This window comes from Danio aesculapii, chromosome 17, assembly GCF_903798145.1.
Source record: "Danio aesculapii chromosome 17, fDanAes4.1, whole genome shotgun sequence".
NCBI lineage: Eukaryota > Metazoa > Chordata > Actinopteri > Cypriniformes > Danionidae > Danio > Danio aesculapii.
The window spans coordinates 6,363,421-6,379,861 of NC_079451.1; the positions used below are offsets into that span (position 1 = coordinate 6,363,421).

Sequence of the window (16,441 nt, forward strand, 5' to 3'; positions counted from 1 at the left end):
ATTTATCAAAAATTGAACAGAAAAATCATTTTTAACTTTGAATACATTTTTGTGTGAATTTTTTATTTATATCCTATATATTTGTCTAAGTAACTTTTTTTTATTGTAATAAGAATTTGTTTTATCATGTAATATTTTTATGTATATCCATTTTGCTATGAAATAGCCTTAAGTTGCTGATGGGGCAATAAATAAATAACAATTCCAAATTTAATTTCACTATTTCTGATTGGTTTAAACTAGGGATGCTCATACTGACCGTTTAATTCAGTGGTCACCAAACATTTGCCTAAGATCCCTAATCCCTAATGTGATTTGGGGAAAATATCTTGCAAATTTTTTAAAAGATATTTCGATTTGATTTGCGATTTAATTTTGTAGTCAAGCTTTAGCTCAATTATCTCTATAGTAGATTCTTACTGCTAAAATGCAGTGAGTGTTAGTTAAAAAAAGTAACTGAAAAGATATTAGCTAACTCCAACTTTATTTAAATAGTTATCTCCTGGTGCCTTCATGATGGGTGTGTATATGGTGTAACAGCTGCAAACAACTTTGAAATTGCACTTTGCTGTTGCTAGCTACTAGATTGAGTGTCACTAGCAATACTTTTTGGTTGACTTTTTAGCAAGACACTCCTCATATAACCGCCTGTGGTGCTTTTTTTAGGTGCTGGTTGTTGTATTTCCTCATGCTATGTAGGCTTGGGCGGTATCCAAATTTCATACCGTCAAACCTTCTCCTATTTTACCTCGGTATACGGTATTACCGTGCATAATAAAAAATTATGATGTAAGGCTCAGACAGTGTCACCAAACTGTTGTGTGCTCGCTCTGGAGCGATATTGTTAGACCGCCCGCTCCCATTTAAATTACACCTGAGTTACCGACCGCTCCTGCGCTTTATTTGGAAATTTATTCCCGCACCGCAAGACATCTAGTTCGTATTTACCACGTCTCCCTTCTCGTTTGGTCGAAACCCGAAATACTGCCAAACTGCAGAGGTTGTGTTCTTTTTCGAGACCAGGTCACTTGGTGCGCGACTCGCCATCTTACCTCACCTCACCTCTCTCTCTCCTCTCCACACTGTCCCATGATGAGGATCATGCATACGCATTTTTAGGCATTAAATAAATAATATTTAATATTTAACACTTGTCTCCTATATAAGTTTGTGACATTGTTATTTATGACGGTATAACAGTATTGAAACTGATACCGTTGCTATTTTTAGATCCGCGATATACCATATTACCGTATTACCACCCAAGCCTAATGTATGGCAACAATTCTGCGGACAGCTCTTACAAATGACCTGTTTGTGTTCGGTGTCTGTGACTTTGAAACCAAAATATTCCCATATTACTAACATGCTGTTTTTCTTTGATATTAATTCGTCTGTTAATGCTTCTGAAGCGGCAGATGCCATCATCTCATTTCTTGTTTGTTTGTTTTATTGTGGGATTTCCGCCTAGTTCAGTCGCACAATTCTGATTGGGCAGAACAAAAGTGTGCTCACTCAATTGGATAGTAAGACAGTCACACACAGACGGCAGTCACACATTTGCTCTGGGTGGGGGAAATTATAAAATATATATACATTTCACTTCGCAGCCTCATGCAATTAGCTAATTGCAACGTTTCAAATTGCAACTGCTATTAGTTTCGATTAATTGCACAGCCAAACTCAGTGGTCACTAAACTTTTTTAGCCTAAGATCCCTAACTTGTTGCTGAAACGCAAGATTTACCCATTTAAAAAATGACATAAAAATAAAGCTACATTTTTCAGTTGTATTTTCAGCTTATGGCCTGAAATGTAAAAGCACAGGTTCAACCTGCTTTACATTTATCAATTGATGCACCAAAACTATCTGTGACAAAGTTTGAAAAATGATTTTCAATGATCTTTTGCTGGTGCTTTGAAAATCATTATTCCACAAAATATTTAGTTATGCAAAAGAAAAAACAACTAAATGACAATTTTATTTAATTAGGAAAACATCAGTTGTTCACAGAACAAAGCAAAAAATATTAATTTAATTAAAAATCTTGAAAACAGAAAAAAATTAAGTGGCACCTTGTTCATAGCTGTATATAATGGTAATAACCATACGTAGATGGAAGGCAAATCATTTGGTTTGCACTTAATTGCACACAAACCCTTTGTGATATATGAAATGTATAGAAGGTAATGGGACACTTTCTTAGATTTTTTTATTTTATTTATTTATTTTTTTAAAGGTAATATTTGGATAAAAATGTAATTTCTGGGGGGAATCACCTTAACACATTTTCATTGTGAAACTGAGCTAATTACATATTCATGCTTTCTGGGGATTGTGTTTGCAACTGTACATCTTTGCTACTCATCACACTTTCACTATTGCTGTCTCTGCACACAGTCTAAAACAATAGCTTGTGGTAGCATGCACTTTTTCCCTCTACTCACTGTTAGCATTCTCACATGTGTGTCATTTTGGTTTGTTGGTTGCTAAGATTACGCTGTAACTTTCTGTGCATGCTGAACAAACTACCTATTATCATGTGCACTAAGCTGCTAGAGGCATAGCTCCCCAACCCTTAACCCACCTTTCCCTTTCAAATCCTTTTCTCTAGAGCCCTATTCATAAATTTGCTGAAACTGCCATTTAATGAACCCCCCACTAAGCACAAAGTTCCGACTCTGACGGCTAACCATAATATTTGTGACCATTTCTTCACAGGTTGTCTCTGATGAATGAGCAACGGGTATCCTACCAACTTATCCCTACTTGCCATCCAAGGAGTTGAAGATTTGGCAGAGAAGAAAGCAAAAAACAAAACCAAATGGACGTGTTTAAGCTACACCGTACTGAAACTGAAATTTCTGCACAAGAGGTGCTTGCAATTTTGTATTTTAAAGTGTACTTGCATTGATACCATGTTAAGTAGGTTTGGATGACCATTAACTGGCATACAACCGGTCAAGGGTTCTTTAAGGACGATACTCTAAGACTCTTCATTATAAACCAGAGAACACCTTGGTGTGGTTTGGGGAATTGAACTCTTGTCTCCTCAACTGCCCACTCCACCACTCCCCAGAACTATATTCATGAACGTCATGAGTTTGCAACCTCAACCGAAACCAAACGCAAAGAGAACAGGCAAACGTATCACTTTCTTTAACGATCAGGGTGTGGCGATGAAAGAAGCCTCTCAGCATACAGGGCCCTACTATGGCGTTGGGGTCCCACCTTCAGGGCCAGGCCATAATGACAGTGGAGGTGTGGAAAGCTTCAATCCAGAAGCATCACGCATATACCATAATTCGGTTATTTTCAGCCCAGAGAAGGGTGATCAAAGCCGTGGGCATTACCAACAGACGATGCCCATGAAGTGGACACATCAAGACCCATCTCTGCAGCCCCAACCACGACCAAACGCTTGGCCACAGGGTGTGACAGCTTGGTCCCAGAACTTTGGTCCTTATCTGGCACCTCAAACTGCTTTTGCAAAGCAAATGCACGAGGGTATATCAGTTCAACAACAGCAGCAGCAATCTGAGCCATCAGCTATTAGGACAACTGAGAAAGCAGGCTAACATGACTGGAGAGACCTTACAGGGATGCAACTAAACCTGTCCGGGCATGGGGGAATGGGATCAGCAGCAAGCCTTTCAGCAGACACAAAAGCCTGGAATGTTAAATCCACAGCAGCATGGACAGTCCACCACTGGGGAATTCTGTGCTGCAAACCCTTTCAGTTAGCGTTGGACAGCCCAAGCAGAACCTAGTAGCTGGTTACTATCAAGTAGTCCAGGGCAGTCGGACTTTACCGAATTTGAACTATAGTTCACAGACAAATTCTCAACATCAGCTTCAGCAACTACAGCAACAGGAGCAACAGCAAAAGATATGCTCCAACAGCGGCAGCAACAGATAGAGCAGCAGATACGACAACAGGCGCAGCAGCAACAACAGGTACTTCAGCGTCAAAAACAGCAACAACAAATACCACAATCACAGTTACTGGAACAAGCACATAAATTAAAACAGACTCAACAGCAGCATATGCAGCAGATTCAGACACAACTGGATTTGGTGCAGCAGCAACAAAAATCTGAGCAATCTCATCAGAACCAACATGCATTGGGAGTTTACTCTGATGGCCAGCAGCCACATGCTCCTTCGCTTAATCAGCATCACCCTTCGTTATCAGGACAATCCCAGGAGACTACAGATTCTTCATCAACCCAGGCACAGGACTCGGTTCCCCAGGCTGCTGCAACTGTTCCGCAGCAAACCATCGAGACCCAACAGCCTGGACCACGGAGATCCCGTCGGCTTTCAAAAGAGGGTGGAGGACCTGCCTCAGACAACCCATTTGTTATGCCGTCTGATCTTCATGCTCAAGGTTTCTCAGAATGGAGCTTCTGAGACCCACTATGGTGCAAGACATCCGGGCGGCTCCAACTGGTGTAATTCAGAGCACTCGGCGGAAGAGGAGGGTGTCACAAGAGGCCAACCTAGAAACCCTGGCTCAGAAGGCTTCAGAACGAAGAATCTCTTCCCTCACGTAATATCAAGGTAAGACAACTGACTTTATTTGTTATAGAAGCAAGCGGTGGAGGTTTTGCTAGTTCATTTATTGCTCAATAGTGAAAATAAAAAGTTGGTCTCTGTCATAAGACAATGATTACCATTAGGCAAGTGAAGTTGACGTCATGATAATGTTGCACAGCAAGGATGCCTTATTCCTTTAAATATCTACAGGTTTTGCAGGTTTCTCAGTTAATAGGGGAGTGTAAAGTTAGTAAAGGACAGACAGGCACTGACTGTCACCACTACGTCACATGATCTCTCCAGCCAAACAAGGCTTTTCCACACATCTGCAACCACTATCTCCTTACTGATTTCTCATACAAAACCAGCAAGTGCACCCCACCCTCAGTTCACAGATCCTCTTGAGGGCACATGAACACTGGTGCACATTTCCTTTTGTTAAAGTCCAAAAGCACAGCTCTGTGCATAGCTTATTTTAAATAGTGTTATCACTTGTTTTTTAATGGAAGATTATGAGATTTTATCTTTTGTGGTAGATCTTGAATCTGTGGGCCAGTGTTAATGACTTGATTTGTTCATTTCTTTTAGCGTTCTAGTTTAATGCAGTGTCTGTAGGCCATTCAGTGCAGTGTATTCTGCTTTTCTTGTTGCGTAAACTTCCTATAAAAAGGACAGCAGCACTCCCTTAAGACTTCCAACTGATGATGACAATGAAAGGGTGTGTGTGTATGTACTGTGATCTATGGGCTAGATAGTGTAGAGAACACACAGCATAGTTCAGTAAGGTGAATACAGTTAAAGTTAATTCTAGCTTATTGAAAATAGAGGATACATAAGACATTTAAGTTTTTTTTTTTGTTAGTCTGTTGATGATTGATGTCAGTTCATGCTTGTAAACGTCCCCTATGCCAAACACAGGCTGACAACAGCCATAGCTCAAGGGTGAGTGAGCTGCAAGGGCTTGATGTACTAAGTTGAATACCTCTGTGGTGCCAGCAAGGCCGGAGTTCAGATAAGACAGGCCACATCCTCAGGGATTTCTAGACTTTCACGCAGCTTCCAGTTAGACACACTGTAGTAATGACGTAGATTTGATTGCAATTTTCCACAACATATCAATCAAGTTTTAAACATGTCAGCACTTTTCTTTGCTCTAATCTTTAGCAATAAGGAGTAATAAAAAGGAATTGCTCTCACAATAAGGGAAATGAGGGTTTAGTGCTTCTCCCTGAACACTGTTATTCTGACTAGAACTCAAAAAAAGAGGTTTTGAAATGTGTAGCCATTGTGAAATCATTAAGACTGACACTTTTGTATGGTGTTTGTAAGTTCCTGTTTTGTGGAGAAGTATGGCTGCAGTTCAGTAAACCTAACATAATAGGAACCTCTTCTCCAATCATTAACATACCCACTGGAGAGTCTGGTTATATAGAAACCGCTCTTGTCCAGTGGAGGAATATCATTATGTGAAACAGATCTATATATCCACATGCAGCCTGTCTCGCGTCTGCAGGGCAAGTTGTCTCATCTTGTAGCTGAAATGAGGTCACAGTTAATTCATTAAGTTGTTTTTGAAAATAGCCTTGAACTAACCTCATTTCCTGTGCTAATATATCTTATCAGCTTTTATTTTAATTCTAATTCTCATGCGTATCCTTTGTACATACTGAGGAGGGATGCTCTCTGTCTTTCAACCATTAATTTAACTGTGTTAATCATGTTGTGTTGCCAGCAAGAGCCACACAGGCCTTGGAGTCCACCTGTTGTCCCGACAGGTCCTGGTCGAGGGGCAGCTGAGGTGGATCAGGTGAGTGCCAAGCGGCCCAGAGACGACAGCCTCATGCCATTGGTCATTCCAGTCTCTGTGCAGTGAGGCAGACTGACTCTGCGTCCCCGGATCATGAGCAAGCTTCCCTCTCCGTGAGCTGGCCATCGCGGCCTCCTGACATGAGCTGCTCCAATTACCAGCCCTCTGTGATTGTTACACGACGGCGTTCGCTGAGGAACTCCCCGTCTGAGAGCATGGGCCAGGTAAGTTCACTGACTGATCTCATATCAAAACATCTACCTTTCTATTCTCATGATATCTTTCTCTTTTACCAACTTATCTACTCCATCCCCCACTGTTAAGCCATGGAATTAAAATTCCCCAATAATCCGCAAATTTCTGCCATCCCCCACCCCCCTTCCGCCCTCTGTTCGTTTTATGTACCCTAATCCTACCCTCCCCCAAACCATTTTTCAGATATTACAGGACTCAACAAGATCGTTTAGATTGCATGTGGTCTGTGACTTTTAGAATGTTTTACATGGAGATGCACAATTTATCGTTTTCCTGTTATTTTTATGTTATCGGTAATGTTAATTGATAAATGTTAATGAACATGGTAATGCTACATTATTGAATCACTTTAGTTGCATGCTGCTGGTCATTATGGTTTTGATGGGTCTCATGGAGAAGATGCAAACGTTTTTACTAGATGAAAGAAAAAATGGTTTTGCGAAAAAGAAAAATCTAGATGTTTCTTGGTAGTTTTGTTGCCTTCTACAGTTTGGGGCCAATCTCACTGAATGTCCTTTTATGTTCCAAAAGCACGAGGCGCACCCCACTGCCTTTTTTGTTGACAAGAAAAAAAGAAGCACAATGTGCTTTTGACATCACTTGGCAACGACTGAATCAGCTGAGTATTGTGCGCAAGTGTTGCTGTTGATACTGTTATTAATGTAATATTACAAGTCTTGAATTTCACAATATTATTAAAGTCATACAGCTCTGGACAGGGGCGTCGCTAGACCCCATTTACTGGGGTACGTGCCCCAGGAAAATTCACCAGTGCCCCAGTAAATGCTTTGAGATATGATTTACTTTAAATGCAAGTGTATTTATTAAGAGTGGTAATCCCAGAATAAAGACGTTGTTCTCTATGTGCCACCGAACCAACGCTGGTGAAAGCAATGTAGATCATCAAAAAGCAAACTGAGCGTGTAGTCAGAAAAAACATATCCGCGCCGCCTCACGCACCGCTCCTGCTTGACGCTGACGCTCTGCTCTTCTCCCGGTGTAAGTCCTGGTTTTGAATGTGCACGCCGAAAAAATTGCCGCACTGCTCACGCGCCGCTTATGCGGAGGTGTCAGCATGCAGTGAGTTTTCAAGTCGACAAAACAAAGTTTAAATAATATGATCTTACTTAGACTAAGCATGGCTCCTGATAGATTTTTTTGCATGAAGCAAAAAGGAGGATGATGAGCGAGTGAGGTAAGGCTGAAAAAATTCTAATTCTCAGCCACGAGTTGGGTGTAAGACAACACACAACAGATAATTCTATAAAACATCTTTTGTATTCGATGGAATTGTCTAGAATTTCATTTAAATGAAATTAATATTCATGCAAATGATTTCTTAAATTATCTTAGCATCACTCCAGTTGTGTGCCCCAGTTGTATAATATATAATATATAAAAGGAGCAAGGGAATTTTCACAGTATGTCTGATAATATTTTTTCTTATGGAGAAAGTCTTCTTTATTTTGGCTAGAATAAAAGCAGTTTTATGTTTTTTAAAAACCATTTTAATGTCAAAATTATTAGCTCCGTTAAGCAAAAATTTTTTGATGGTCTGCAGAATAAACCACTGTCATACAATAACTTGCTTATTTACCCTAACCTGCCTAGTTAACCTAATTAGTTAAGCATTTAAATGTCACGTTAAGCTGTGTAGAAGTGTCTTAAAAAATATGTGGTAAAATATTATTTACTGTCATCATGGCAACGATAAAATAAATCTGTTATTAGAAATCAGTTATTAAAACTATTATGTTTAGAAATGTGTTGAAAAAAATCTTCAGAAATTGGGGGAAAAGGATAATAAATCAAGGGGTTTAACAATTCTGATTGCAACTGTGCGTGCGTGCGTGTGTGTATTTATTTTATTTTGTTTTAAGGGGGAGCTGTGCCCCAGTAGAGCTTTATGTCTAGCAAGGCCCCTGGCTCTGAATAATTTGAAACGGCGACCACTAGTCTCTCCTCCAAATTTAAAAGTAGTCATCTTGACAATACAAACACTGCTGTCGCCTCAACGGAAAACCCTGCCTCTGCTTTCGTTTGATTGGAGAATGAAAAAGACACGACTGACATGATGCGCTTCTTCCGCTTTTACTTTTAGAGTTGACTTTTTCAACTGTGAACACACAGTGCGCAATGACAAAAACGCAAGGCGCAGCAGGCAGCTTAAACGCAAGGCACGCTAGGCACATAAGCAGTGCGCAAAACACCTGCAGCCTTTAATTAACCATTCAAAAAAGGCGACTCAAGGCAAAAAAGCACGTTTGGTGTGATCGGCCCCTTATAGAGTAAAACATTATCAGCTAGTTAGCTAGTTTTTATCCTTACACTCAAATGCTCAAGAGTAAGATCACTTGTATGTTTGGGTCATGTGAACTGGCTTTTATGTCATGATTTTAATGAAAACACATTATGAACTCGCACTGTATTTAGCTTAGACAGCATTTGAAATCAGAATCGATGCAGAATCAAATTTGTGAATGATTTTTCACCACAGGTCTAGCTTCCAAATATAAAGAGCTTATCAGTTATTGGTATCAGCCAAACTGTTCATATCGGTGCATATTTAGTTTGAGAACAATGCGGTTTGCTAACATCTAATTTCTTCTGCAGAATGGTGAAGCCGAGAGTGGGAGTGAAGCTGACAGCAAATCAGCCAAAGCCAAACGACGGCCTCGTCCAGAACCGCTCTTTATCCCCCCACCCAAGCTTGGCACTTTCATCGCCCCACCGGTCTACTCCAGCATCACACCCTTCCAGAGTCACCTACGATCTCCTGTCCGATTGGTCGACAACCCCCTCAACATGCCACCTTACACTCCTCCGCCCATCCTCAGCCCGGTTCGAGAGGGTTCGGGTCTTTACTTCTCCACGTTCTTGTCGGCTGCGGCTGCAGCAGCTGCTGCTAATAATCAGGTGCTGCCCCCGCCTGCCACTCCCAAATCAGCCACCCGCAGCCTCCTGCGCTCAAGTAAGTTCCCTTGACTTTATCTCTGATAAAGCTTATTAAATATCAATTTCAATAGAGTAATCAGCATTTACAATTATTGGCTTGAAATTTGCGACAAAATGCAACCTAAAAAAACAAGCTGTCTAGATGCAGATTGTATAGACAGCTACCTTTAAAGACAGTGCCTTAACTGTAATACAATCTTACAAGGGGCTGAAGAGCTTTCTAAATAGTCACTCATTTATGTGAGACAAATAGAGATTCCCAAGAAAATGGTTTGAATAACCTAATAGAGGGTCACAGACTGTAATTACAGCTATTCAGTTACTTAAATTCAGAATCTAGATTACTAGAATACTAGATTTTTGTATGTGTAACATTCACTTGTGATATGATTTGATATTGACATTTGTAACACTAGTAATGTAACATATAATTCTAGTGATGCTGTGTAATTGTTTCTAAAATACCAGCTGATTGAATAAATGCACTCAATCTGTCTATCGTTTTTTTTATTCCTTTTTGTAAAGCAATAGATTTTTTCATTATGTTGTCAATATTGTGGCAAATAAAAATAGCAATATTATGTTAATTGTAGTTTCTGTTTACCGCTATAGATGTATATACTTAATTCTAACAAGTTTCCCTATTGAAAAGGCCAGATATCTGAAAATGTCAATTTGGTATCTAATTTTCATGGTAGCTTATGTTGCTAAGCTAAAGATACTTGTCTAATAGTTCCCCAAAGAACATAATAAAAATATTGGTTATTATAATTTGTAAAAAATATTGGGTATAATAGTTTATTTTCTTGGGTACCCCAAATATTGATGCAAATGATGTATGCTTAAAATGAAGTGTATGTCAGCTTTAAAATGCTGTATAAGTAGGCTTGTCAGTAGACTTGGGACACCTAAGATTGTGTGTATTTTCCAGCAAGCCAGGTTATATGTAATTAGTTATAATCGAGCTGCATATCTTGTATGGGAGGACATATATATACTGTAATAAGAAGCACTGTTTACTTTGAGTCTAAGTATAGTCTTTTTGTTTGTATTCATCCAGACAGCAGCGATATTACCCCTCCAGTTCTCTCAGCTATAAGTGAAGCTACACCTGTCAGCATTGAGCCGTAAGTACACAAGCTCTTCAAATAACACCCCCACACACATTACGCTTCACAAGTTGCCTTAATTAGTTTATGCTTCTTGCCAAATGATAACTTTCTTTAGGTGATTAACATTCACTTTTATAATTCTACTACATGTATAGTAGATTAAGTTCATTCAATTGACTGAATGTAAGTGGTTGGAATGGCCCACAGTAAATGTAGTATCTCAGACTGTTTCCTATACAGAGCTGCAACTTTACCCAGCGTAAATGTTTTCAGTGTGTGTGAGCGCAAAACAAGCCTGCTGTTGCATTCATGCGGACTCTTCTTTTACACTCTGCTAATGCATGTAGTGTTATGTTGGCCTTACTTCATTGTAAATGTTAAATCACACTCTGCAGATGCTAAGTTCATGCTCATTTTTGTATGTAAACAGTGATGAAATGGTATTTCATTTGGTATTTCAGTAAGTGTGCTAAAGGACATCTGAATAAGTTTCTTGGATGGTGCATGGGAAATTTCAGAGCACTCTTTTTAAGAACAGAATAGGTGGGGGATGGTGGCAGAGCAAAGGGAATTATGGGATATCATCTCTGACTGGTACCAGCTGGTTTATCTAATGGTCAGAACAGTGTTCGGTTGAAATTCTTCTTCTTCCCTCTTTCTTAACACACACACACACACACACACACACACACACCACACACACACACACACACACACACACACACACACACACACACGCACGCTGTGAATCTCTGTGAATGGCTGCAGTTCTCTTCGTTTTGGAGTTGGCCAGTACACCACGAAAGCACATCCTGGAACAAAATAATAAAACACAATCTGTGTTGCCTTATCCCCAGACCTTGGCAGTCAGATACTGGAACATTTGGCTTGAAAAACATGGAGTGTTAATTTTATGCAAATACCCATGGACAGAGTCTACTCTCAATGCTTGAGTTCTCAACAACAACAACAACAAAAAAAAAAGAGCTGACAATGAGATGAGCAATAAATGAATTCATACAGCAGTCTGAAACAACTTTGGCCCTGTTTACACCTGCTATTGAGATGCATTCTCATCAATCCAATCACAAGCGGATGGCACTAAATATAGGTGTAAAGTGTAAAACGGGTGTAGTAAAAAACTCATTCTATACTGCGGTTTTTGGTAACACTTTATAATAACAACACACTATAAATCATTTATTAAGCATTAGCAAATCGTGAATTCATTATCTGTTTTACTATTAATTATCTGTTTTAGTTTTAACACTACATTAATTGATGTTAGTAAGCAGTTTATAACTGCTGCTACAAATGCTCGATTTTTGACTTGTAAACACATGTATAATGCTTAATGATTCTCATTTCATACTTTAATTGTTAGTTTTTTCATTACTAAATTAAGTATTGCATTATTTACAAACCAGTTATTTGAGAGACGTTGCTGGTTTTTAAAGATTATTCAGAATATGCAAGTAAATGATTAATAAACTAGTCAAATGAGCATTCATATATCTTATTATTCAGGAAAATACTAATAGTTAATTTGTATGTAATAAATGCTTTATTAACTCAACTTCATTCAATGTTGTGACCTAATCTAAAGTGAGGACTAGTTATGCTTTATAAATCCCTTATAAATGACAATTAAAGGCTGAGTTAAATTCACAGATTAAAAAGAAAGACATTATTCATTTCTGTTAATTTGAAGATACTCAAATGAAACCGTATCAAATGAAAAAAATGGCAATCTTAACAAAAAAAAATGACTACAGTTTGAACATCACTAAATAACACTGAAATGTTGTATCATAATATATTGTTAAATTATAATTTTTTTTTCTGAAGCCATTCTATAGTATAAAGTGAAGTACAGATATTCAAGTGGTTAAATTCCTGTTCAGTTCAGCATCCACGCCTGTCAATCATTCTCCATTCATTCACAATCAAACTGCGTGTCGTGTTCATGACAACTCGAAAAACTTTCTTCAAGACTATTCATTCCTGTTAATATAAATTATCAGTGGAGAAATGCATTTAGTCTTGCTTTTCATGGGTTCATTTTGACCTGCAGCAAGGAGTTCATTGCTATTTCTAAGTCATGTTGCGCTGTGTCTGTTAGATCAGCAGATCGCATTCGCAACACTGGAGTAGAGAGGGTTATTACCTGCTCTTCACACACAAAGTAGGCCTACCTACAAATTTAAATGAGAAAAGGCTCAATACTACATTGGACAGATCCTCAACACACTGATTTCTTCCCGTTGTGCTACGTGACCGCAGATACCGGAGAGCTGCGCGCTGTCTCAGTGATGCATCAAGCGCTTCTTTTACGCGATGTGCGCCGCTCCGTAAAATTATTCTGTAAAATTGAAAGTTTCTGTTCTCTCATCCTTCTGACTGAGTTTATTCTTCCGAGGGGAACAGTTTCAGTGCTGTGATTTTAGTTTGTAAAGCCGGTCTCATTGTGATCAAAGTAGATTAAATTAATAATAGTGAAACTGACCGGCGCAATATGGATTGTCATTAACAGAAAATTATTTAGCCTAATATAGGCTACTCTAAAACTGAATATTTCACTGTCATTTTATTTATATTAACATTTTATTTAACAGACCTGTTTGTGTTTTGGTAAGTGTCAATAGTGGCAGCCTATTACAGATTTAAAAGAAAAATGAAAAATTAAAAGAGCAAACATAAGCTGGACCACCACAGATCAATGTCATAATGAATGCTCAAATAATGTAGCCTAGTTTACAGCAAGCTTCGGGTTTTTAGTTAGATTGTGCCATAGATAGATCTGTCATAAACAGTAGGCCTATAGGTCTGTTATTTTTTACCAAAGAAGATATATTATTTTGAGTTTATCTAACTATAGAAACTGTATTATGCTTTAAAAAAAAAGGAACCATATCTGGATTGGATCGGTTTCAAAAAAATGGTATTGGTGCATCCCTAAAAAATGATTTTTATACATAATATTTTCGATAGTTTAAAGTGATGTATTGTCTGGGTTGGTGTTGTATTTTATGCTGCAAAAAGCTGTAATAAGCTGTCAGTATATTCTTCTTTCTGTATATAGTTTCTTAAACATTCTATTATTTCAGACTACTAAAATGTCAATAAAAGTCACCTTGTTAAACCGTAGAGTTGAATTTTTAACATCAAAAGTCAACAGAGCAGAGATCAAGGTCTCATTATGAAATTCACAACCGTAAATTGACGGAAAACACAAAATAAGGAAACTGTAAATGAACAGATATTTTTTACAGTGTAATAACTATAACATTACAGCCTATATATATAACTTAATACCAGGTGTAAACAAACCCCCTAGATTGCCTTTAAAAGGCTCCGATTAAGTTTGTCGCTAGTGACCCAGATACATTTAGAAATGACCCAAGCTACCTGTTGGAATGCAATTTAAAAAAAATCTTTTAGTTTTCAGGAATTTTTCATTAAAAAGGCATTTTTCAGTGGCAGCACTAAGTCATGCCTTCTGTTTAGCTTTCAAGCCCTTGCTACAAAGACATTTGGGGATGAATTATCTTTCTTTGTTTTTACCAACAATCTCAAATCATTCTCATCAGCCATCATTCTAATTGTTGAGAATAAATAAACGCATTTTCACTAGTGGTCTCATGCATTTAAAGCTCACTGTTTAAAAAAGAAAAGCATATAGTTTGGATTGCTGCAGCAGCCTGTTTATACTCGCTCTCTCTTTTTCAGTCGGATAAACATTGGAGTGCGGTATCAAGCGGAGGTCCCCGAGCTGAGAGAGCGATCGGCAGCGCTGCACGACCTACACAAGGCTGAACTGGTGTGGGCGCCACTGCCTGACCTGGAGGCCAGTGCTCAGCAACAGCAAAGAGGTTTACTACTTACACAATACCATAATAATTCTCTTATTTAATTCATGCCACTGAATGAAAAGAATCTGCTGGAAATTTTTTTTGCTGGTAACACTTTAAAATAATGGTCTATTAGTATTTACTAACATTAACAAAGTATCAATCTTGTAAAGCATTTATTGATCATAGTTCAACAATAACTAATGCATTATTAAAATACAAAGTTGTTAACATTAGTTAATGCACCTTGAGTTGATATGAACTAACGTTGTTGAGCTTAAATTACATTAACAAGGATTAATAAATACTTCAATAAATGTATTACTAATAGTTTGTTAACGTTAGTAAAGACGTTACCTAATGGACCATTATTTTAAATTATTACCGTTTTACCATTTTTATTACGTTCCTTAATATGGATGTCCACTGTAGACCACAGGCGTTGCATATACAGGCGTCCTAATCTGGCTCGAGGATGATTTGAACAATATTGTCAAATAATAATAAATAAAATATTATTTTGAAAAAGAAAGTATTTTATTTAAAGTTAACAGACACCTTCGGATGGAAAAAGCAGGGGGGTCTTGGAGTGTGCAGATGAATAATTTCTGCTATTATAACATCTGCTATATAATTATAATTATTGTTTTTTTTTTTGTGAGCAAGCATTCACTGTGCAATGAAGTCTGTTAAAATGACACTATAATTCAGGATTTGGCTGCAGAAATGGCTTGTCTGGCTTTTTTGTTTTGAATATTCATGTAAAATAATTAACTATCATTGTATTTCAGTAGCAACGATGCAGTTTTTCCCATTTTATTAGCATATTGATCACAAATGAAACTCTTTTATACAGCAGTTCAACAGAAAAAGAAATGGGTTTATTGTAAACACAAATTTCTCATTTAAAACAATTTCCAAACAACGGCAAGCATCATGTCCGTCTCAGAGTAAGGGGTCGTTCACGCAGAACAAGATTTTTATTTCCAAACGCGCTACCTTTGAATTAATTTTCAATGTAAACATGTGTTTGATGGATGTGTACGACAGTTACGCTCATGTCTCATGTATTTAAGACACTGTGGCTAGCTGATAGAACTTCGGCATTCACATGCAGCTCATCACTGTCAGTTCCACAGCAGTGGACCAATCAGAAAAGCTCAGAGGTGGTGCAAGCTTTGTAGCGGTGTCGTGATACCGTCATTCTTTATGCTGTGCTTTTTTTTTAACACAGCAAAATTCCAAACTGTTGCATCACACGTTTTTTCGTAGCAAAGGTCTTTCAGTGTGAATGAGACCTAGCACTGCTGTTTCTTTTGCCAATTTATTTTTAAACAAGTCATTTATATTAACCATTCAGCGTCACATTCATAATGATTGTCATTTGTTTAGTTTCTAAATGCATCGCAATCGTTTGAATTGAGTCAATGAATATCTCAGTAGGTCATGGACTTTCTGCCACCTGCTGGCCGTTTTCGTGCTGTATTTACTTATGGTTATCTGAAACAAGATGCAATCCTGCCAAGGTGCAAGGTTTTGATACAAAAAAATTATGTTGTTGAAATAATGTTAGAAAAAAATGTAAATACTCACTCTGAAATCTTCTTTAATAAAACTACTTTTCCCGTTTTTTTGTGAATTATATTATAGCTAGTTTTAATAACAATGTAAATTAATGTCTAACAAATTTGGTGCCCACCGTGGTACATTTTTATTAATTCAGCCTCAACCTAATTTGAGTTTGACACCCCTGCTGTAAACTGATTCAGTGTTTTCATTGCAGTGAATGACCTCATGCACCTGGCCTGTTCAAGTGCATTATTCGGAGGAGGGACCAATCAGGAGCTGGCCATGCACTGCCTGTATGAGTGCAAGGGTGACATCATGGTGAGTGTCATATGATGCATAATGGCTTAATCTAA

At 38.1% G+C, this 16,441-nt stretch overlaps 1 protein-coding gene across 1 annotated transcript in view; it reads left to right on the plus strand.

Moving 5' to 3' along the window:
* Positions 1–16,441, plus strand: part of mideasb (mitotic deacetylase associated SANT domain protein b) — a 70,352-nt gene that overhangs the window by 27,403 nt on the left and 26,508 nt on the right. Inside the window, 12 exon segments of the mRNA XM_056477203.1 lie at positions 3,011–3,560; positions 3,562–3,713; positions 3,715–3,890; positions 3,893–4,399; positions 4,402–4,535; positions 4,537–4,563; positions 6,272–6,404; positions 6,407–6,570; positions 9,215–9,572; positions 10,617–10,683; positions 14,398–14,540; positions 16,303–16,406. Coding sequence (XP_056333178.1) covers positions 3,011–3,560; positions 3,562–3,713; positions 3,715–3,890; positions 3,893–4,399; positions 4,402–4,535; positions 4,537–4,563; positions 6,272–6,404; positions 6,407–6,570; positions 9,215–9,572; positions 10,617–10,683; positions 14,398–14,540; positions 16,303–16,406 — 2,515 coding nt within the window.